The sequence below is a fragment of the Hemitrygon akajei genome, chromosome 6, assembly GCF_048418815.1.
Source record: "Hemitrygon akajei chromosome 6, sHemAka1.3, whole genome shotgun sequence".
NCBI classification, from domain to species: domain Eukaryota; kingdom Metazoa; phylum Chordata; class Chondrichthyes; order Myliobatiformes; family Dasyatidae; genus Hemitrygon; species Hemitrygon akajei.
In genome coordinates, this window is record NC_133129.1 from 177,847,137 (window position 1) to 177,871,570 (window position 24,434).

The following is a 24,434-nucleotide window of genomic DNA, read 5'->3' on the forward strand; positions in this document are numbered from 1 at the left end:
GCAGCAGAGTTGTATTTCAGTGCTTGAATCCAACAACGTATCTACAAGAAACTGCCAAAAACTGGACATGCCAGAGATTCACAGCAAATCCTAGCCATCATGTACAGTAGCTTAAGCTGAAATGAGAAACCAACACCAGCCGCCACACCAGAATACACTACAAAATTCAACAAGCGTTGAAACTGTTAATTCTGCATCCTCTATCCAGCTGAACATGAAAAACAAGTAACACACACAAAACACCAAAGGAACTCAGCAGGGCAGACACCAAGCACCTATGGAAAAAGAGTACAGTCAACATTTTGGGCTGAGACCCTTCATCAGGACTGAGAAAAAAGATGAGGAGTCAGGGTAAGAAAGTGGAGGGGATGGAAGGAAGAAATACAAGGTGATAGGTGAAATGGGGGTGGGGGTGAGGAAGGTGAAAGAGATGCAGGACTGGAGGAGGGGGAATCTGATAGGAAAGGACAAAAGGCCATGAAAGAAAGAAAACCTGCCTATCCAGGTTGGCCCATTGCTTCTGCTTGTTCCTGCCCAACTGACATTGACTCAGTTTTATCCCCCTTGGTTCAGTCCCTTCCTACCTACGTCCATGACACTCCATACTCTCTTGACCTTTTCAAAGATTTCAAGTTCCCAGGCCCCGATGATCTTATTTTATTATAAACCCTGACTCTCACAGCTGCCTGGACGAGACCACTTCCCACCGTTACTCGTTAAAATGCCATCCCTTTCTCTCAATTCCTCCAACTCTGCCGCATTTGCTCTCAGGATGAGGCTTTTCATTACGTAACTCCTCCTCCTTCAAAGAAAAGGGCTTCCCTCCTTCCACCATCAACACTGTCCTCAACCACATCACTTCCATTTTGTGCACATCCGCCCCCACCCCATCCATCCTCTCACCACCCCAACAGGGATAGAATTCCTCTTTCCTCAACTACCACCCCACCAACCTCCATGTCCAGCACATAATCCTCTGTAACTTCCACCATCTCCAGCGGGATCCCTCCACCAAGCACATCGTTCCCTCCCCCACCTCCACTTTCCGCAGGGATCACTCCCTACGCGACTCCCTCATCCATTCGTCCCTCCCCACTGATCTCCCTCCAGGGACTTATCCTTGCAAGCGGAACAAGTGCTACACCTGCTCCTACACTTGCTCCCTCACTAACCTTCAGGGATCCAAACAGTTCTTCCAGGTGAGATAACACTTCACCTGTGAGTCTGTTGAGGTCATCTACCGTATCCGGGGCTCCCAGTGTGGCCTCCTGTATATCAGTGAGACCCGACATAGACAGAGACCGCTTCGCCCAGCACCTATGCTTCGTCCGTCAGAAAAAGCAGGATCTCCAAGTGACCGCCCATTTTAATTCCACTTCCCATTCCAACATGTCAGTCCATGGCTTCCTTCTACTGTCACAAAGAGGACACACTCAGGTTGGAGGAGCAACACCTTATATTCTGTCTGGGTAGCCTCCAAACTGATGGCATGAACACTGATTTCTGCTAACGCCACCCCCCCCCCTTCACCATTCCCCTCTCTCACCTTATCTATCTGGTGCACCTCCCCCTTTTCTTTCTTCCATGGCCTCTGTCCTCTCCTAACAGATGCCCCTTTTCCAGCCCTGGATCTCTTTCACCAATCAACTTCCTAGCTCTTTCCTTCATCCCCTACCCCAGTTTCACCCATCACCTTGTGTTTCTTCCTTCCCCCCCCCCCCCCGCCACTTTCTTACTCTGACTGAACTTTTTTCCCCAATCCCAATGAAGGGTCTCGGCCCGTAAGGTCATCTGTATTCATTTCCATAGATGCTGCCTGGCCTGCTGAGTTCCTCCTGCATTTTGCTTGATTTCTAGCATCTGCAGATTTTCTTTTGTTTGTGAATGAACGAGTACCTCAATCTTTTTCCTTTCCTATTTTAAATTCTTAGCATCAGCAGTATTCTGCTTTCATTTCAAAGCAATCCCTACTTAAATTTTAAAAAGGGCAGCACACACTCATTACTTCATTTCAAACAAGTAGTGAATTCTGTTCGTTTACTGTTGTATTTAATCCCATTCCACATAACAGGGTGCACAGTGGCCATACTATGCCATTGTAATCAAAGCAGCCAATGTAACTGTATTAGTGTGCAAATTGATGGCTGGTTAAAACAACTGAAACTCGCAGTTAATTAAAAAGGCAAAAGGAAACAGCTCCTTAAGAATTTCTCTTAAAATTCACAGTCTATTACCAGTAAAAAAATAAATCAGCAAATGACTCAGCAATGAAAGCTTGAGGTAGAGAAGTGGAACTGCGTGGAAGAAGTGAGACCTGTGACTCAGTGGTACATGGTACTTGCCACCAAGTCAGAAGGGTGTTGGTTCAAAACATTACATCACAGAATGTGGCTTATGTCAGGCTGCTGTTTATTGACTACAGCTCAGCATTTAACACAATCACGCCTACAGTTCTGAGTAAAAAGCTCCAAACCCAGGCCTCTATACCTCCCTCTGCAACTGGATCATCAACTTCATCCGGAAGACCAGTCTGTGTGCATTGGAAATAACATCTCTGCCTCGCTGATAATCAACACTGGTGCACGTCAAGGATGTGGTGCTTAGCACACTGCTCTACTCGCATCAACATTCATGTCTGTGTGGCTACGCACAGCCTAAATACCATCGATAAATTTGCTGACAACACAACTATCGTTGGCAGAATTTCAGATGGCGATGAGAAGGTGTACAGGAGGAAGATAGATCAGCTAGCTGAGTGCTGTCACAGCAACAACCTTGCCCTCTACTTCAGTAAGACCACAGAACAGTATGTGGACTTCAGAAAGGATAAGATGAGGGAACAAACATCAGTCCTCATCAAGGGATCAAGAATGGGAAGGATCAGCAATTGCAAGTCCTTGGGTGTCAACATCTCTGAGGACCTACCCTGGGCCCAACATGCAACACTGCTGTTGCAAAGAAGGTGTGACAGCAGCTATATTTTGCTAGGAGTTTGAGGAAATTTGCTATGTCACCAAAATCGCTCGCAAATTTCAACAGATGTACTGTGGAAAGCATTCTAAATGGCAGCATCACCGTCTGGTATAGGGGTGGGGGGAGAGGAGAAGGCACTGCACACGATTGAACTAAGCTGATAAACTGCACTGAGTTGTAAACTCAATCTGCTCCATCATGGGCACTAGCCTTTCCAGCAGCCAGGACATCTTCAAGGAGCGATGTCTCAAAAAGGAGGCATCCATCATTAAGGACCCTATCGCCCAGGACATGCCCTCTTCTCATTGCTACTATCAGGGAGGAATTACAGAAGCTTGAAGGCACACACTGAGAGATTCAGGAATAGCCTCTTCCCTTCTGCATGGACATTGAACCCACGACAACTTCATTACTATTTTTTTCTCTCTTGGCAATACTTATTTAAATTAACTTTTGTACTATAAATACTTACTGTAATTTACATTTTTGATTATGCATTGTAACGTACTGCTACCACATAACAACAAATTTCACAACATATGCCAGTAATATCAAAGCCGATTCTGGTGATGAGGGAATGCCATCAAACACCATCTTGTAATGTAAACACACCCCTCTATCCCTTCCCGTCTCCAATCATTCGAATGACTCCCATCACCTTCCTCTCACCCTCTAAATCTCATACACACAATCCTCTTGGTGCATCCTTCCCTTTATTCCTCTCCTAACGGATTCCATCTTCTTCAGCCCTGTTACTTGCAACTATCATCTCAGATTCTCCCTTCCTCCACCTGTCACCCCTCACAGAGATCCACTTACTGCCTCACTATTTTCACTCTTTGCACAATTAATTTTTATACACACTGTAATTTACATTACATTATACTCCCTCTGCAAAACAAACTTCACAACATCTGCCGTGGTGAGGTCTGGGCCTGAAAGCCACAGTGTCATCTACTGATACCGATGGAAGGCTTGGACTCTGCGTGTATGTGTATACACACACACATCCTGCGTTACTGTATTTTTACTGATATCCTATGTGGGCTTGTTGACTTGTATGCATCAAGCTGCAGCAGATGGGGTGAGCCCTGGGACTCTTATTACATGATTGGGTATGCTTACTGTGTGTGACTCTTGGTAACATGTCATTGTACCTTGACCCTGTGGTAACGCTGTCTCATTTGGCTTTATTCATGAGTAATAATGTATGGTTAAATGACAAACTTCAATTGAATATGTCACTGATAATAAACCTGATTCTCAGGGCTCTTGCTCCACACTTCCCCTCACCTTTTTATACCAGTTATCTGCTCTCTTTCTCAAGGTCCTGAAGGATCCTAACCCAAAATGTTGACTGTCACTTTATACTTACGACAATGTGGCTCAGCACAGCTCCAATGTCATATTTAAGTTTGCTGACAACACCACTGTTGCAGGCTGAACCAAAGATGGTAATGAATCAGCAGAGAGGAGGAAGCTTGAAAATCTGACTGAGTTGGCCACAACATCTCTCTCAATGTCAGTAAGATCAATAAGCTGACTATTGACTTCAAGAGGAGGAAACCAGAGGTCCACAAGACAGTTTTCATTGGAGGATCAGAGGTGGAGAGTTAGCAACTTTAAATTCCTTGGTGTTTTCATTTCAGAAGATCTGTGCTGGGCCCAGCACATAAGTGCAATTATGAAGAAAGCACAACAGGACCTCTATCCACTTCCTTATAAGTCTGTGAAAATTCAGAATAACATCTAAAAATTTGACAAACTTCTTTAGGTGTGTGTTGGAGAGCATGTTGGCTAGTTGTATTACTGGCTGGTATGGAAACACCAACGCCCTTGAACATAAAATCCTACAAAATGTAGTAGATATGTCTCAGTCCATCATTGAAGGTACAGTGGCATGCAAAAGATTGGGCATCCTGGTCAAAATTTCTGTTACTGTGAATAGTTAAGTGAGTACAAGATGAACTGATTTCCAAAAGTCATAAAGTTAAAGATGAAACATTATTTTCAACATTTTAAGCAAGATTAGTGTATTATTCTTGTTTTGTACAATTTTAGAGTGACAAAAAAAAAAAGGAGCACCATGCAAAAGTTTGGGCACCCCAGGAGATTTGAGCTTTCAGATAACTTTTACCAAGGTCTCAGACCTTAATTAGCTTGTTAGGGCTATGGCTTGTTCAGTAATCGTTAGGAAAGGCCAGGTGATGCAAATTTCAAAGCTTTATAAATACCCTGACTCCTCAGACCTTGTCCCAACAATCAGCAGCCATGGGCTCCTCTAAGCAGCTGCCTAGCACTCTGAAAATTAAAGTAAATGATGCTCATAAAGCAGGAGAAGGCTATAAGAAGATAGCAAAGCGTTTTCAGGTAGCCATTTCTTCAGTTCATAATGTAATTAAGAAATGGCAGTTAACAGGAACGGTGGAAGTCAAGTTGAGGTCTGGAAGACCAAGAAAACTTTCTGAGAGAACTGCTCGTTGGATTGCTAGAAAGGCAAATCAAAACCCCCGTTTGACTGCAAAAGACCTTCAGGAAGATTTAGCAGACTCTGGAGTGGTGGTGCACTGTTCTACTGTGCAGCGACACCTACACAAATATGACCTTCATGGAAGAATCATCAGAAGAAAACCTTTCCTGCATCCTCACCATAAAATTCAGCATCAGAAGTTTGCAAACGAACATCTAAACAAGCCTGATGTACTTTGGAAACAAGTCCTGTGGACTGATAAAGTTAAAATAGAACTTTTTGGCTACAATGAGCAAAGGTATGTTTAAAAGAGCACCTCTCCAACTGTTAAGCAAGGGGGTGAATCGATCATGCTTTGGGCTTGTGTTGCAGCCAGTGGCATGGAGAACATTTCACTGGTAGAGGGAAGAATGAATTAAATTAAATACCAGCACATTCTGGAAGCAAACATCACATCGTCTGAAAAATAGCTGAACATGAAGAGGATGGCTTCTACAACAAGATAATGATCCTAAACACACCTCAAAATCCACAATGGACTACCTCAAGAGGCGCAAGCTGAAGGTTTTGCCATGACCCTCAAAGACCCCCGACCTAAACATCATCGAAAATCTGTGGATAGACCTCAAAAGAGCAGTGCATGCAAGAAGGCCCAAGAATCTCACAGAACTAGAAGCCTTTTGCAAGGAAGAATGGGTGAAAATCCCCCAAACACGAATTGAAAGACTCTTAGCTGGCAACAGAAAGCGCTTACAAGCTGTGATACTTGCCAAAGCAGGGGTTACTAAGTACTGACCATGCAGGGTGCCCAAACTTTTGCTTCGGGCCCTTTTCCTTTTTTGTTATTTTGAAACTGTAAAAGATGGAAATAAAAAAAGTAATCTTGCTTAAAATATTAAAGAAATGTGTCATCTTTCACTTCATGCCTTTTGGAAATCAGGTCATGTTTTACTCGCTTAGCTATTCACAGTAACAGAAATTTTGACCAGGGGTGCCCAGACTTTTGCATTCCACTGTATCTACACAGAGTGCAGGAAAGCAGTATCCATCATCAAGGCCCAGCAGCCAGGCCATGTTCTCCTCTCGCTGCTACCATCAGGAACCTCAAGACTCACACCATCAGGTTCAGGAAGTTATTGTCCCTCAACATCAGCCTCTTGAGCCAGTGGGGATAGCTCGTCCCAACACTGAACTGTTCCCACAACCTATGAGCTCACTTTCAAGGACTCTTCATTTCACATTCTCAATATTTATTGCATATTTTTATTACTATTATTTGTCTTTGTACTTTGTTGTCTTGCACATAGGTTGTTTTTCCATTCTATTGGGTGCAGTCTTTTATTCATTCTATTATGTTTCGTGGACTTATTGAGCATGCTGCAAGAAAACATATGGTGACATACATGTAATAAATTCATATTATTCAACTTATTTTGAACTTTGCTCATTTCCCTCCACAGAGTCATACAGATCCTTTGCGTGCTGCTCCAAATTTCCAGCATCTGCAGTCTCTATCTTACAACAGTCAACAGGGCAACATTGGGATCGCCTTTAATATTTATTCCTTACAGATATTAGTTTACAGCGTCATAATTCTGTTTGTACAGAGTTACTACTAAATTCCTTGGACAGTAACAATACTTTAGGAAGTATTCCATTAGTTTTAAAAGGCTTTTGGAACTATGACTGTAAAATGCCCTTTACGTATGCAAGTTCTAAACAGTCAAATTCAATTGATGACTAGGAACATAGTTTGTAACACTAACAAAGTCAGTGGAAATGGCCAGGATTTGAGTTATAGAGAAAGGTCAAGTAGGTTAGGACTTTATTCCCTGGAATGTGGAAGGAGAATGAGCGGAAATTTAACAGAGGTGTACAAAATTATAATGGGGACAGATCGGGTTAATGCAAGCAGGCTTTTCTCATTGTGGTTGGGTGAGACTAAAATCAGGTCACAGGTCAAGGACAAAAGATGAAATATTTAAGGGGAACTTCTTCATTCAGAGGGTGACGCAAGTGTGGAATGAGTTACCAGTGGAAGCGGTGGATGTGGATTCAATTGCAACATTTAAGAGAAATTTGGATAAGTAAGTGGGTGGTAGGGGTATATAGTCCGAGTGCAGATCGATAGAAAGGGGCCCTTCAGCCCATCTAGTCCAATGCTGCAGCACCCCATTACAGCACAAGTAAATAATTTAATACTCTAACAGTGATTCTAGATCAAATAGTAAACTTAAAAATCTAACTGAACAAATTAAAATACCAAGAAATCCAGAGCATCACATGCTATTCACAGTACTCACAGACAATTTCTTAATTAACAACATCCTGAGATGTTCTTGGAATGTCCTTGGAAGTAGGTTGTAGAAACTAGATGGGAGTTTAAATTGTTTGGCATAGACTAGATGGGCTGAAGGACCTGTTTCTATGGCCATGTATTTTTGAAATTAATTCCAGCTTCTGATTTAACAAACTTTCCCCTTACATTTCAGTAATTCATTAGGTGCTAGATTAATTCTCACGAACCAGTAACTTGCAAACACATTTGTTTGTCAGAAACACCTTGCTTAAAAGGAAACATTACTGCATCGTTGGCTTGTATTCAAGGCAAGTTTTCACCCTCCCAGAGCTCGCCTACATGGAGACATTACAACATGGATAACATAATATAATACTGAACATTAACGAGACGTGAGTCACGAAGCCTCTAACAGCCAGACAAAATAACAAAGGAACCATCGCAATAATACTCCACTTGGTACAACTTAACAAGCGTTTCCTTTCCTTAAGGGGAAGGAAACTTAAAATATTTCTAACTCTACCCTAATTGCAGCTCACTTAACCCTGACAGTCGAACAAAACTCGAACACGATTTGGCCCACCTACGTTATTCAAAACAAAAGTGAATTGGGTTTCACAATAACCAACTCAACTGCGCTAAATGAAGCCCGAGTAAATCCCCCTCTGGAGAGTTGGGCAATCATTCAGAACACGGAACAATCACACCCACAATAAAGGGGTGTGTGGGGGGTAGCAAACACCCTCGAAATAACAAATGAAGGGAGAAAGGTGGCAATAAACACCCTTACACAATACGTGAAGTCAAAAGGATCAGAAGTGGGGGTGGGGAGGAGAGCCATGGGAAATAATAAAATACAGCAACTACAAAGGTTGGATCAATCCTCCCCTTCCCAAAGCATGAAAGCGGGTTAATCAGAAACCCATGGGGACATTCATGATTCCCACACCGACACCAACACACCCGGGGGTGGGGGGTGGGGGGGGGGCGAAGGCGAATCGAAGTTCAGGCAAAGGCCAGAAAATTAATCACAGGGCCTGGTGCCTTAGGCCTCGGTACCGTCGGCGCCCTGGCTTAGCCAGAACCTGGAGACAACTCGGGGGTCCGGCGCGACGGTCGCTACCCATCACCCGTATAACAAGGCCTCGGATCCGGGGCCTCGATTGTCGGCCTTACCTCGATCTCGAAGTCCGGCAGCGCAAAGGCGGCGCGGAACAAGGAGCAGAAGTGAGCGATGGCCGGTACCTCCCACCAGGAGCGCAGCCTCTCAGCCGAGACGCGGCCTCTCACACAGCCCGGCTGCGCCATGATGCCGCCGCTCCCATTCGTTCCCCCGACGGGCCACCAGCAGCACCGGCCCGTAGTAGTCTGTCGGGGCCCCCCCTGGGCTCCCTCCCTCCCGCCGCTCAATGCCTCGTGCCGTCGCCAAGCGGCCGCCGTCTCCCTCTGTGACCAGCGGATGGCCCCGCCCCACCGTCCCTACTACCCGCCCGCTGCATCGACCGCGGGGAGAGAAACTACGGCACCCGACCTCCGCACACAAAACACACCTAACATAATCCCACACTCAGCGCTGCATTCGAATTCTAAACAATATGATGCGTTTATCAGCCTTCACTTGCTATCGTGTTAATGCTTATTAAGTGCAACTGCACTGCTTCTCGATTTTCATTCCCCCCCTCTGGAGGAGAAGTGATGGTGAGGTCCCATGCGAGCCGGAAATCGACCCGTTACAATTGGAACTCCAAGCCGGCCGGCGCGAGGCGCTGGGATCCGAACAATTGCGGCGGAACTGAAGTTGCAGATATTTCTCATGGATGTTTTATATCCCCCTTATTGCAAATTCATAACGGTTGAGAGCATGTGAAAATAGCAGCCTACTTTCCATTCTGCGAGACACTAAACAATGACCACCCGGAAAATAAAAGATTGATGTCGCTGTCAATCCTAGCCACTCCCGCCAGGTATAATGGTTCCACAATAGATAGTGGCTTAAACCCACTCTCAGTCCAAGGGCTGCTGAAGAAGATAGCTATTACTCGTCCTTAGAGATAATAATGCAGGCTATTTCATGTTGTTTGTGAACTATGTTTTCTTGTCGTTAGGTATAAAGTTACTTTGAAAAAGATAAAAACAAGAATGTGATGCAAAATATGGTGGGATCACTTAAATACCAATTTCACCAGTAAATATTTATGTCCTGTAACACGCACAAAATGCTGATCAGGCAGCACCTATGGAAAGGAGTACAATCGACGTTTCCTGCCGAAATGCCTCAGGAGTCTTCCAATATCAGGAAGTGACTCATTTACTTCTCCCTGGTATTTACATGGTGGTGAGATGGTACACAATAGAGCTGGCATGAGCTTGTAGTGGTCGACATTTGGGATGAAGAGTGTTTTTGGATATGCATACATTCATCCAGACAGCATATTCAGTTCTGCTCCCAACTTGTAGTATGTATTTCCAGTGTCAGAAGAATCAATTGTTGCACAATATCCAGCTCTTGTAACTGCAATTTTCAGCTGATGCAGGTTCAATTTCAACATTTAAGAGAAGTTTGAATAAGTACATGAATGAGTTGGGTATGGGCCAGGTGCAGGTTGATGGGACTAGGCAGTGTAGCAGTTCAACACAGGGCCAAAGGCTCTGTTTCTGTGCTGAAGTACTCTATGATTGACTTAACTGAGTTTCTGGTTAATGGTTATCCCCAGGATGTTGATGGTCAAGGACATGGCGATCTGATTTAATATAACAGATAAGTGGTTGGACTTTTTAGCTAGTGCATGGCAAATACATTATTTACCACTTTTCAGCCAATACTTCAATAACTCTTCAATTTTTCTGCATACAGAATGTACTGCTTCATTTCTTGACTACACAATTATGCAACAATCAATAAACACCCCAATTTTTGACATCATGGGAGGAAAGTCGATAAGGAAGTAGTTTGAAGGCTGTTTGGTCTAGAACAGCAGTAGTTGGAGTCCCTGCATCAATATCGTAGCATTCAGATGACTAGCAGTTAATAACCAGAACATAGTTTTAAAAGATAACTGCAAGAAATACAGAACTATTTGTCCAACAGCAACTCCCTGAAAGAACAATGTGATAATGATACAATAATTTGCTTTCAGATAAGACTGGGTTGAATGTTTGCCAAGATACTGGTGTAACTTCCTACTAAGGGCCCTGTGAACTCAATAAGACAAAGGGAGCCCCAGTTTAATATTTCATTGATATGTCACTAGTAAGCTGGTTGGCAATTTGGGTGGGGTTTCCAGAAGATAAACAAGACTGGAGACATTATGAATTAATAGAACATAGAAAGTAATGTGGAAAAGTGCAAGGTCTCCTAGATTGTTAGAAAAATAGAATCATTTTTTAAAAATGGTGCAAGAGTGAAAGCCTCGAAGAAAGCTTCTATCCCACTGTTATCACTCTTTAACATCACAAAGAGCACTAAAGCTCAAAAACAAACCCTTGCCCTATCTAGTCCATGCCAAATTACTATTCCGCTTAGTCCCATCAACAGACACGTGAACAATTGCCCTCCATACCCTTTGCATCCATGTATTTATCCAAACTTCTCTTTAATATTGAAAATCAAACATTTTATAAGTGTGAAGTGGTTCATTTTGGTAGGTCAAATATGATGGCAGAATATAGTATTAATAGTAAGACTCTTGGCAGTGTGGAGGATCAGAGGGATCTTGGGGTCCAAGTCCATAGGTCACTCAAAGCTGCTGCGCAGGTTGACTCTGTGGTTAAGAAGGCGTATGGTGTATTGGCCTTCATCAATCGTGGAATTGAATTTAAGTGCCGAGAGGTAATGTTGCAGCTATATAGGACCCTGGTCAGACCCCACTTGGAGTACTGTGCTCTGTTCTGGTCGCTTCACTACAGGAAGGATGTGGAAGCCATAGAAAGGGTGCAGAGGAGATTTACAAGGATGTTGCCTGGATTGGAGAGCATGCCTTATGAAAACAGGTTGAGTGAACTAGACCTTTTCTCCTTGGAGCGAAAGAGGATGAGAAGTGACCTGTTAGAGGAGTATAAGATGATGAGAGGTATTGATCGTGTGGATAGTCAGAGGCTTTTTCCCAGGGCTGAAATGGTTGCCACAAGAGGACACAGATTTAAGGTGCTGGGGAGTAGGCACAGAGGCAATGTCAGGGGTAAGTTTTTTTTTTACGCAGAGAGTGGTGAGTGTGTGGAATGGGCTGTTGGCAACGGTGGTGGAGGCGAATACTATAGGGTCTTTTAAGAGGCTTTTAAATAGGTACTTGGAGCTTAGTAAAATAGAGGGTTATAGGTAAGCATAGTAATTTCTAAGGTAGAGACATGTTCCGCACAACTTTGTGGGCCAAAGGGCCTGTATTGTGCTGTAGGTTTTCTATGTTTCTATTTTCTTTGGAAGTTTGTTCCTCATTCGCATAACCCTGAGTGAAGAAGTTCCCCTTAAATATTTCACTTCACCCATAACATATGATCTCTCATTATAGTTGCATCCACCCTCAATGGAAAAAACCCACTTGCATTAACCTCATCTATACCACTCGAAATCTTGAACACTGGCAGCCTTGGTGACAAAGATAATGAAGGAGGAAAAGGGTCCATTGCTGCACTGTGTGGGCAATTTTTTTGGGATTTAAGCTCATTGCCCAAGACAACTTTAGATGCTGCAGTCGTAATGCTGAAACACTCTCTCTTACAGTGGAAAGAGTACTGCAATCTCACCAAAGACACAACCTTAAAATAAACTGAAAGTTCATGTAAAATATTCCATGAAATGTTAAACATTATTTATAACAATACGATTAAAAGATAATTAAAACAGCAAAGCCTTTGAGAAGAGGAAATTAAAAGTTTAAGAATTTAAGAGTTCATTTAATAGAGTAAAATATTATTGATTCATAGAATGGGAGGTAACAATTCAATAGATAACCTTCAGAGTAAGAGTATCATTCAGTGCAGCCAAATAAAGTAGTGAAATTAAAACAACTTTTGCAAATATCCTGCACCTAATGCTGAATTATTAAATATTTAGCATGGCGCAACATTAAAAAAATAGATATTTTTGCAGGTTTAGTAGGAAATTTATTTTCATGTATCAGAAAATAATTGAAATGTGTAACACAGCTACACTTAAAAGGCAAAACTAGTCCAATATGCATATCTGGTAAACACTGAAGCAAACTGTATTAACAGGAATTCAGAATTGTAGTTTACCTCAGTATATAAAGTATACAATATGTGATCAATGTAAGTGAAAAGAATTTACTGGAAACAATGAAAAGTGTATTACAAAGATACATGAACATAATTCAAACCACAATATTTTCTCTGAAAAATACAATTATTGATGTGATAAAATGTACAATTTTTTTTGAAGAAATATGGATAAAGGAAAAATAATTTTTTTCTTCAAATTGGGAAAATACATGTGTTCATCACATTTTCATGTTCAGAGTTGACAGAGTCATTGGATTGCACCAACTCTACATCCAGTTTCCTGAATTACTATCTTCAGTCTGTAAAGCAAGTGTTACTTTCTGATGACAAAATTTACTTTAAAGAACGTCACGGCATATCAACTTTCCTTACATTGTGTATAGAAATATGGTTGGCAGACATTAGGAAGATCTGGTTGTCTCCAGATTTTGGGTCCTGCGAATCAGTAAGTGTCAAGTAATCAATTTTAAAGCATTTCTTGTAGAACAGAAGTTTCCTAATATGCTTAAACTATATTAATAAGAAAATCATAATATACTTAGTGCATGCCTTGCCATTTTGATCGGTCACAAAAGTTTTTTTTAAATGTTTTACTTTTTTTTGTAAATAACCATTACTCAATACCTCAAGTTCATGGAATACAAATAAATCAAAAACATTGGCATTATAAAAAAAATGTGGTTACAGCTGTAATAATTACTTCCAATGTCAAAACGTGTTTTTTGGCCACTATGACCATTTAACTATGGGCCAAAATCCAAGGTCCATTAAAACCCATGAGTGCCAGTATTGTGAGCTTAGTCCTAGCATCAACAGGGGTGCAAAAGTTCATGTTGATACGTCCCATGATATCACTAGTGCCATTGATACAACTGGTGAAAAAATCTCCATATGTACATTATAAACAGTTCTGCTGTGCTTGTGTCAGAAGGTCGCCAAATTTTTCAAAGAGATCCTCCACCCATTTCTCATTTTCCATGCATTGCTGGATTGTTTCAACTTGTCCTAGATCTTTGTTCTGCTTTAGAATGGATGACGCCTGTTCAAATGGTTGAAAAAATAAATGTTACAAATTTTAAAGAACGCATATCACACATCATTGCAAATATGAATAGGTGTATACTTTCACACATTTGGTAACTGACATTTCATGAATCAAGTTGCCTCTGTTCAATAGACTGTCTCATGTTGTTGCCAATGGCAACAAAACTATCTTGTTATAATGATGACACACAAAAGTGACAACATCCAGATTTCTAAATGTGAGAAATTTAAAGTGAAAATCCTTAAGTTACTGCCAGTGATATAGCTGTCCCCCAGACTGTATGTTGTTTTTAAACCACCCCCACTAGATTAATGGAAAATCATGTATAAAATGAAAACATACTGAATCTTACAGCTCGAGTATCAGAGATTTAATCAAAATCTCATGTCATCAGTGTGCAGCTTGCAGGTTCTCCCCATGACGACCTGGGTTTCCCCTGCACTCTCCAGTTTCCACCCACACCCCAAAGTGCTGGTAGGGTAATGGGCTATTCTAAACTATCCATTGTCTAAATGGGTCATGGGGAAAAAAAAATCAGGCTGTCATTGAGGAGAACAGATTTCAGGGAATGAGGAGGAAAAATGAGACTGCTCTGATTAAATGGGATGAATGGTCCCTATTCCAGAAACAAATATGAAAAATATACAACATAAAAAAATGAAATACCTCAAACTACAAACAATAAGGTTGAGTTTTTAAAAATATGTACTAAGATACTGCAGTCATTTAATAAATTCTTAATATATCATTATGAGAATTATAGTATGTTCATTTTTTTTTCAAAATACAGTGGATCTTAAAATAACTTTAATTTGAATAAAACCTGATATATCAATTTTTACCTTAATTTTATGCAGGTAATCCAATCTTTAAGTGGCGCTTTGTAAAATAGTTAGGAATTACAAAGATGTGCTTTTCCTTTCTACTTTGCTGCCTGCAAAAATTAGTCAAAAGTAACTGACTGCTAAATCAACTTGATGACATCACTGTTACTGGCTGTGAAAGATCCCTTTGAAAGCCTGACAGCAACCAACACTGGAAAAGGGAAATACAGGCCAGAAAAATCCTTAGGTCTTTCCGGTCAGCATTATTCAAGGTCAATGACAATCCGTGCCACTTTGTTGCTAACCACAAAATTCGAGCCATATTAGGAAATTAAAGTGAAAACAGATGCATGCATAATTACCACCTCAGCAAAGTTTCTGAATTTTGTTTAATTTACAGTACAAATATACTTCAAATAGGTTACTTAAAAATGTAGGCTGAAATTCAAAAAAGAACACGTCTTAACCACCATTGGCTTTCAAATGTGCTTTTTCCAGGAGAGAATCCTAGTGGTCATTTTAAATTCTAGATGTATTGAATAATCCTGGGATCTACTTAGTTGAAATCTAACAATTTAAGAGTCTGACCAAGTCAGAGTCAGAGAAGTACAATGCATAAACAGGCCCCCTCAGCTCATCTAGTCCAAGCTGAGACCATTTAAACTGCCTACTCCCATCAAGCTGCACCAGGACCGTAACCTCCCCCCCCCCCCCCCCCTATCCATCTACCTATCCAAACTTCTCTTAAGCATTGAAATCGAGCTTGCATGCACCACTTGTACTGGCAGCTCATTTCACACCCTCACCACCCTTCAAGTGAAGAAGTTTCCTCTCATGTTCCCCTCAACTTTTCACCTTTCACCCTTAACCCATGACCTCTGTAATCCCACCCAACCTCCATAGAAATAGCCTGTTTGCATTTACGCTATCTATACCCCTCATAATTTTGTATGCCTCTATCAAATCTCCCCTCAATCTTCCATGTTCTAAAGAATACAGTCCTAATCTATTCAATCTTTCTTAGTACCATTGTAAATGTTCCAGAGCTTAAAAAACTCACCTCTTTCTTGCATATCAGGTATGTATGATATTTATAGTGATGAAGGGTGTGATATAAAGTACAGCACTGCAATTTTTCTTGATCTACAGTAAACTCCTACAGTTAAAATACAGAAAAAAATTCAAAGTAAAAAAAAATCACAACTTCTTTTGAAAAATTAGCAATTAGCAATGGTCATAACAACACACGACACAATTTGATCAGATGGTAGCACAGCAGCGTAATCACTTTTCAGCATCAGTGATCACTGGTCAGGGTTCGATTCCCACCACGGCTATAAGGAGTTTGTATGCTTTCCCCATGACCGCATGGGTTTCTTCTGGGTGCTCTGGTTTCCTCCCATCCCTCAAAGCCATAATTAGAGTTGGGGTTGGTGAGTTGTGGGCATGCAATGTTAGCACTTGAAGCATGGAAACACTTACAGGCTGCCCAACACAATCTATGCTGATTTGATTTTATGCAAATGATGCATTTCACTGTATGCTTTGATGTGTATATGACAAATAAAGCTATTCTTTAATTACAGGGAAGATCAAGACGAAGTTATCATTTTTATACTTTTTTTTATTCATTATCAGTACAACCTATATGGGAGGTCATAAAAATAAAATCTGAAATACTGTAGATCATGATTTCTAGCAGAACAGAAAACATGACAGTCAGAAATAGGAAGGGATCAATCACTGTGCTGGGAGTAGTCTATAGGCCCCCGAATAGCCCTCGGGACACCGAGGAGCAGATAAGCAGGCAGATTTTAGAATGGTGCAGGAAATACAGGGTAGTAGTTATGGGTGATTTCAACTTCCCTCATATTGACTGGCACCTCCTGAGTGCAAGGGGGACAGATGGGGCTGAATTTGTCAGGTGTGTTCAAGAAGGATTCCTGACACAGTATGTGGACCGGCCGACGAGAGGAGAAGCTATACTGGATCTAGTTCTGGGTAATGAACCTGGTCAGGTGACAGACCTCCTGGTGGGGGAGCATTTTGGCGAGAGTGACCACAACTCCCTTAGTTTCAGCATAGCTATGGAAAGGGATAAAATCAGACGAAATGGTAAAGTGCTTCACTGGGGAAAGGCTAACTTTGAAGGGATGAGGCAGGAACTAGCGAGAGTAAATTGGAAACAGATGTTCGAAGGGGAAAGCACAGAAGTAATGTGGGAGAAGTTTAGGGGCCACTTGAGCTGGGTTCAGGACAGGTTTGTCCCACTGAGGCAAGGGAAAAAATGGTAGGAAAAGGGAACCGTGGCTGACAAAACATGTGAGGCAACTCGTCAAGAGGAAAAAGGAAGCATATGCAGGGGAAGTGCCGGAGGACTGGAGAATGGCAAATGTAGTTCCCCTGTTTAAAAAAGGTAATAGGGAGAAACCTGGGAACTATAGACCAGTGAGTCTTATGTCAGTGGTATGCAAACTAGTGGAAAGGATTCTTAAGGATAGGATCTACGAGCATTTGGAGAAATACAGTCTACTCATGGATAGCCAGCATGGCTTTGTGAAGGGAAGATCGTGCCCCATGAGCCTGATTGAGTTTTTTTGAAGAGGTAACAAAAGAAATTAATAAGGGTAGGGCAGTGGATGTGGTCTACATGGACTTTAGCAAAGCATTTGACAAGGTCCCTCATGAGAGACTCATCCAGAAAGTCATGAGGCATGGGATCAGTGGAACCTTGGCTGTTTGGATAAAAAATTGGCTTAAAGGAAGAAAGCAGAGGGTAGTTGTGGAAGGAAAGCATTCTGCCTGGAGTTCGGTGACTAGTGGAGTGCCGCAGGGATCTGTCCTGGAACCCCTGCTATTTGTGATTTTTATAAATGACCTGGATGTAGAGGTGGAAGGATGGATGAGTAAGTTTGCAGATGACCCGAAGATAGGTGGAGTTGTGGATGGAGCTGTAGGCAGTTGAAGGTTACAAGAGGATATAGACAGGCTGCAGAGTTGGGCAGAAAAATGGCAGATGGAGTTCAATCCGGACAAGAGTGAGGTGATGCATTTTGGAAGGACAAACCAGAAGACTGAGAACAGGATTAATGGTCAGTTACTTAAGAGTGTGGATGAACAAAGGGACCTTGGGGTTCAAATCCATACATCCCTCAAGGTCGATGCACAGGTTGATAGGGTGGTTAAGAAGGCCTACGGGATGCTAGGCTTCATTAACAGGGGGACTGAGTTCAAGAGTAGAGAGGTCATGTTGCAACTCCACAAATCTCTGGTGAGACTGCACAGAGTATTGTGTTCAATTCTGGTCGCCTCATTATAGGAAGGATGTGGAAGCTATGGAGAGGGTGCAGAGGAGATTTACCAGGATGTTGCCTGGCTTGGAGAACAAGTCATATGAAGCAAGGTTAGCAGAGCTGGGACTTTTCTCTTTGGAGCGTAGAAGAATGAGAGGGGACTTGATAGAGGTCTACAAGATTATGAGAGGCATAGATAGGGTGGATAGTCAGTACCTGTTTCCCAGGGCACCAACAACAAACACCAGAGGGCATATGTACAAAATTAAGGGAGGGAAATTCAGGGTAGGGGAGACATCAGGGGTAAGTTTTTTTTTTAGTTTTTTTTTGTGGTTGGTTTTTTTTTGGTTTGTTTTTTTTTTACACAGAGGGTTGTGAGTGCCTGGAATGACTTGCCAGGGATGGTGGTGGAGGCTAAAACATTAGGGGTATTTAAGAGCCTCTTGCACAGGCATATGGATGAAAGAAAAACAGAGGGTTATGGGGTAGTGTGGGTTTAGTACTTTTTTAAAGAATTATATGGGTTGGCACAACATGGAGGGCTGAAGGGGCTGTAGTGTTCTATGGTTCTATGACAAGTCTTTTGCAATGTACTATTTAATTTTTTTTAACCACTGAATAGCAGTTTCACAATTACTCAAGTAAATTTAACAACAGAAATAGTCTTAGGTATGTACTGCGGAAGGTCATACCCAAGTAAAATATCAGCATACTTTAGAAATGGTTAGAAAAGGTATTTTTTTGATGGCAGGATTTCCAAATCAGCTGTGGTGGATGAATCCAGCAAGGAAATTGTGAGCAGTTCTGGGTCCCTTATCTAAGAAAAATTGTGTTGATATTGGAAAGGATCCAGAGAACGTTCACAAGAATAATACCAGGAATAAAGGGGTTAACCTATGAGGAGCTTTGATGGCTTGCTGGGGTTCAGAAGAATCTCATTACAGATAGAGCGGATGTGGAGAGAATGTTTCCTATAGTGGGGAATTGTAAGACCGGAGGGAAACAGCCTCAAGATAAAGGGACATTCCTTTAGAACAGAGATTGGAGGAATTTCTTTAGCCTGTGGAATTAATTGCCACAGACGGCTGTGGAGGCCAAGCCTTTAGGCATATTTAAAGCAGAGAATGATAGGTTCTTGATTAGTAAGGGAATCAAAGATTACAGGGAGAAGGTCAGAAAATGAGGCTAAGAGGGATAACAAATCGGCCATGATGGAATGGCAAAGCAGACTCAATGGGCCGAATGGCTTAATCCACTCCTACGAGGAGTGATTGATAAGTTCATGGCCTAAGGTAGAAGGAGTCAATTTTAGAAAACCTAGCACATTTATTTTTCAACATAGTCCCTCCTACATTTACACACTTAGTCCAGCAGTCATGGAGCATATGGATCTTGGGCCTCCAGAAAGTGTCCACAGATGCGTGATTGATAACTTCGTGGCCCAAGGTAGGAAGAGATGAGTTATACAGCTCTCGTTACATGCAGATCCAGGTCAACTCTTTGAGTGATTATGCAGAAAGTTTGAAGTTAATAACTCATCTCCTTCTGCCTTAGGCCACAAAGTTATCACCCCTGATGAGTTATTAACTTCAAACTTTTTGTATAATCACTCAAAGAGTTGACCTGCATATGCATGTAACGAGAGCTGTATAACTCATCTCCTTCTACCTTAGGCCACAATCAATAACCCCTGCTATGGACACTTTCTGGAGTCCGAGATCCGTATGCTCCATGACCTCTAGACTAAGTGTGTAAATGTAGGAGGGACTATGTTGAAAAATAAATGTGCTAGGTTTTCTAAAATTGACTCCTTCTACCTCAGGCCACAAACTTATCAATCACCCCTCGTATGTCTACCAATGCCTATTTTTCTTGTTTATAATGTACATCCTTTCTTTGGTGCTGCTTCTAGTGTTAACAATACATCTGCTTAAAAGATAATTGGATCCCCTTTAAGCAAGCCTCAGGAGTCACTACAGGACTGAGTACATGAGGTGATATAATAACAATAATAACATTCATGGAACACTTTTCATACAGACCATGGGATATGGGATAACAAGAAAATAAAATAAAAAATAAAAATGAAAAGACAAAATAACATTAGTTAAATGCAAGGTTAAATAAATAGGTTTTGAGCTGTGTTTAAAAGTGACAACTGAGTATGTATCTCACAGTTTTAGCAATTGAATTCCGCTGTTCAGGAGCGTAGTTCAAAAAGTCTGCCATTGAGAGAGACTGTTTAAATTTAAGAGACTGATATGATTTATTTGATAATATTATTCATACTTTGTTTTGGCTATAAACAAGATGGCATCTCTTCCTAATTTATATGAAACATAACAAAGAATCCCAGTAACAAACTTAACCTTTTAGTCCCAGGCTGCCATATAATTACAGTGGACAAACTGATAGAAATATTATCACTCAATGGTAAAGCATGATTACCTTTGTACAAAAAGAAATAGATGGCAAGTTAAATTGGTTTAACACTTTGAATAATTTCTGCAATAGAACTGAATGGGGCCCATTCTAAACTTTTCAATTATACATTTGATGTTGAATGGGACCAAGAAGGACTCGATCAACTGTATTTAACAAAAAATGTTACTTGGGCAATTATACTATGCAAACAAGGGCTTTATAGTTTTGCCATTTTATATTAGACATTGGATTAGAGTTTAATTTTAATGATGCAAAAAGAAAAAGCGCATGAGGGAAGAAAAAAGGGAAGTGGTTAAGAGAAAAGTAGTTTTACTTTTTTTTTGCAGCCTGAAGTCTGATTCATGTTTTAGTTTGTACTTCCATGCAGTTTTTAAAAAAAATTACTTTCCATTTCTTCTTGGTCTTAAAAACTGTACTCCAATCAGAAGGTCAGTACTTATATGCACCAAATCAGGGCTAGATTTTTTGTGCAGACCTCGTATAAAAACAGCTTGTGTCGATATTTAACTTTGCACAAACAGCACAACTGCTGTGACTACTCAAAAGCTCAAATGTGCACTTGCGTCACTTTCCTTCCCCACCTGAGTTCTCTCCCCTCAATAAACAAACATGGGTTGTTTTCTCAGCTCCACTGCCACAGATCTCACGCTCAACATAAGCATTTATCACTCCAGTGCACACACCTGAGACTCCCTGCTCATCAGTTATACCTATTCTGCAATGCACAGCAGTGTTCATTTTATCAGATAAATTCTGATCTGCAATAGAACTTTACGACCATCTTCCATTACCCAGTACCAAACAGCTAATCTGTGCAAAACTAACAAAACCTTTACTTAAATCTAAAAATCTTAAATTTCCTGGTTCTTCACTAATCTCTCCTTCAAGATGACATCTTGATGTGGCAGACTGACCAGTGGCTAAAGGATTTTACTATAACTCATTTCATAAATTACGACTTCATTTATATTTCAATCAATGAAGGTCTCAAGTGTGGAATAAAACATATTTGGGGGTATTTTAATGATTCATCTTTAACACGGAACTTTATCAACATTTAATAACCATTAATTCAGAGGGAAAAATCACTAAAGATAAAAGTTTACAGCAGACCTTACCTTTGAGCCCTTACTATTCTGTTTTAATGACTGGAGCGTTTTCTTGTTGTAATTTTTACCACTCATTTTAATTTTGGTCAAATTGGAACTGCCACCCTTTGTTCCTGGGACACATACTGTTAGCTCAGGAAAATTCTCCAGTGCAGTCTACAAAACAAAACAGATACAATTCAGAACATTGAAAACTAGAACACGAGAAACACAGAACCAATTAAAACTAACAATGCCCAGACTCTCATAAGATTTGTGAAAACTGAGTTGATGAGTTCAGTTCATGATCTTTCATCTGATCTAAATTCAGAAGAAAATCAGAATTTTTTAAAGAAGCTAAAAAGCAAAAAGACTGTGCCTCAAAGAAGAGCGTGGGTTTGTTTGTTTTTTAACATATTCTATAATTATTTTACAAGAAATTAAGATGAATTTTGATTAAGTCAAAGATGTGTAGGAAAGAAAATGCTGAATAGACCACACCATTATTACATACAGGAAAAAAATAACCATTATTTTCCATGTCAACAGCATGAACTTACACACATTTTAAAGAACACAAGAAATATGGAAGTAATGTGAAGCTCAGTGAGATGAAAGCACCAGGTGGAGTAAGTTCATAGATGATGCAAAAATTTGTGTAGTTGTGGATAGTGAGGAAGGTTGTGAAAGGATTCGGTGGGAAGACCAGTTGCAAATATGGGCAGGAAAATGGCAGGGGTGATTTAGTGTGGATAAGTTTGAGGTGTTACACTTTGGGAAGTCAAATGTAAGAGGAAAGTATATGATAAATGGGCCCTTAAGAGCCACTATGCACAGAGGGTTTTCAAGTTGCACGTCGAAAGCTCCCAGAAAGTGACATCACCAAGTAGGTAAAATGGTAAAGAAAGCTTGCCTTCAGTCAGGGTGTTGAACATAAATGTCAGCTGTATAAAACTTTGGTTTGGTCACATTTGGAATATTGTGCGCAGTTTCTTATGACCACATTACAGAAAGAACATGAGGGTACTGGAAACAAGTGCAGAAGAGATACACCAGGATGTTGCCTAGATCAGAGAGTACTAGCTACAAAACGAACCCCCAGTGGTCACGATCACTCTCCCAACAAGGGCCAAGGTAAGCTTTAAGTACAGCACTTTATCTTCCACCTGGGCATGATTTTGTCTTTGAGATTTTGAATTTAACTATTTCAGATAATTTTTGTATCAGAACTGGCCAGTTCTGCTTTAAAGTTATCCATCTGAGAGAAAACTCAGTGTTTCTCTCTCCACAGCTTCATATGCTGGGCATTTTCAGAATTCTCCCAATCTGCATTTCAGTTTTAACAAGTCACTTTGTTTTTTTTCTATCATTTCCTTTCACGTCCCTCACTAATCTGTCAGATGGCTCAGCAAATGTCACCCAGATATGTCTGGCTTCACTTTAGAGAAGGGGTTCCCAAAATGGCATCCACACACTCCTCGGTTAATGGTATGGCTCCACGGCATAAAAAATATTCTGAATCCCTGCCTTAGAGGTATTCCCTTTTCATAGCAATGCCTCTCTTTCTTCTCTGGAACTTAAATCCAACCTTTCTCAATTTCTGAGTTCTGATAAAGGATATTTAGACTGAAATGTTAGCTCTTTCGCTCTTTCCAAAGATGTTATCTGACCTGCTGAGTGTTTCAAATATTTGCTGGCTTTGTTTTCAGACTTCCAGCATCTGCAGCAGTTTGATTTTCAAGACTTTCTTATTGCAGATTCCTGGGAGAGGCTGAAGTAGCAGCACCACAAGTTAACAATGACAGTTAATCATTTCAAATTCCTAAAAAGACTAAATTTATTCATTAACACAAGAGATCCTGCAGATGGAAACCTAAGGCAACATACAGAAACTACAGGAGGAACTCAGCAAGTCAGGCAACAGCTATGGAGTTGAATAAACAGTTGACATTTTGGGCTGAGACCCTTTATCAGGACTCAGGGTTGCCTGACCTGCTGAGTTCCTCCAGCATTTTGTGCGTGTTGCTCTAAATTCATTTTGTTCCTTTATTTGCCAATCGTCACCTACATTTAAAATTTAACACCAGAATTTCCTAGTACTTTGTATTCTTCTGTAAATTAGCCTATAGTTTATTGATACAGGAGTATAGGAGTGAGATATGCTAACTAGTGGAATGGTGTCATCTTACTCAACATCAGTAAGACGAAAGAGCTGATTGTGGACTTCAGGAAGGGTAAGATGAAGGAACACATACCAATCCACATAGAGGGATCAGAAGTGGAGAGAGTGAGCAGTTTCAAGTTTCTGGGTGTCAAGATCTCTGAGAATCTAAGCTGGTCCCAACATATCGATGTAGTTATGATGAAGGCAAGACAGCAGCTATACTTCATTAAGAGTTTGAAGAGATTTCACATGTCAACAAATGCAACCAAAAACTTCTATAGTTACATCGTGGAGAGCATTCTGACAGGCTGCATCACTGTCTGGTATGGAGGGGCTACAGCACAGGACTGAAAGAAGCGGCAGAAAGTTGTAAATCTAGTCAGCTCCATCTTGGGCACTTGCCTACAAAATACCCAGGGCATCTTTAGGGAGCGGTGTCTCCGAGAGGCAGCGTCCATTATTAAGGACCTCCAGCACCCAGGGCATGCCCTTTTCTCACTGTGACCATCAGATAGTGGGTACAGAAGCCTGAAGGCATACACTCAGCGATTTTGATCAGCTTTTTCCCCTCTGCCAGCTGATTCCTAAATGGACATTG

General features: G+C 41.1%; 2 protein-coding genes across 3 annotated transcripts in view; both read right to left on the reverse strand.

Annotated features, from left to right (window-relative positions):
* Positions 1 to 9,184, reverse strand: part of LOC140729716 (uncharacterized) — a 92,711-nt gene extending 83,527 nt beyond the window's left edge. For both annotated transcript variants that reach the window (XM_073049827.1, XM_073049826.1), the window contains exon 1: positions 8,919 to 9,184. In XM_073049827.1, the coding sequence (XP_072905928.1) occupies positions 8,919 to 9,050 (132 nt within the window). In that variant the 5' untranslated portion in view covers positions 9,051 to 9,184. The remainder of the gene's footprint in view (positions 1 to 8,918) is intronic.
* A 3,635-nt stretch (positions 9,185 to 12,819) lies between these two features.
* qser1 (glutamine and serine rich 1) overlaps positions 12,820 to 24,434 on the reverse strand; it is a 155,084-nt gene continuing 143,469 nt past the window's right edge. Inside the window, 3 exon segments of the mRNA XM_073049828.1 lie at positions 12,820 to 14,016; positions 15,907 to 16,002; positions 21,703 to 21,849. Of these exon segments, the coding sequence (XP_072905929.1) occupies positions 13,876 to 14,016; positions 15,907 to 16,002; positions 21,703 to 21,849 (384 nt within the window). The 3' untranslated portion in view covers positions 12,820 to 13,875.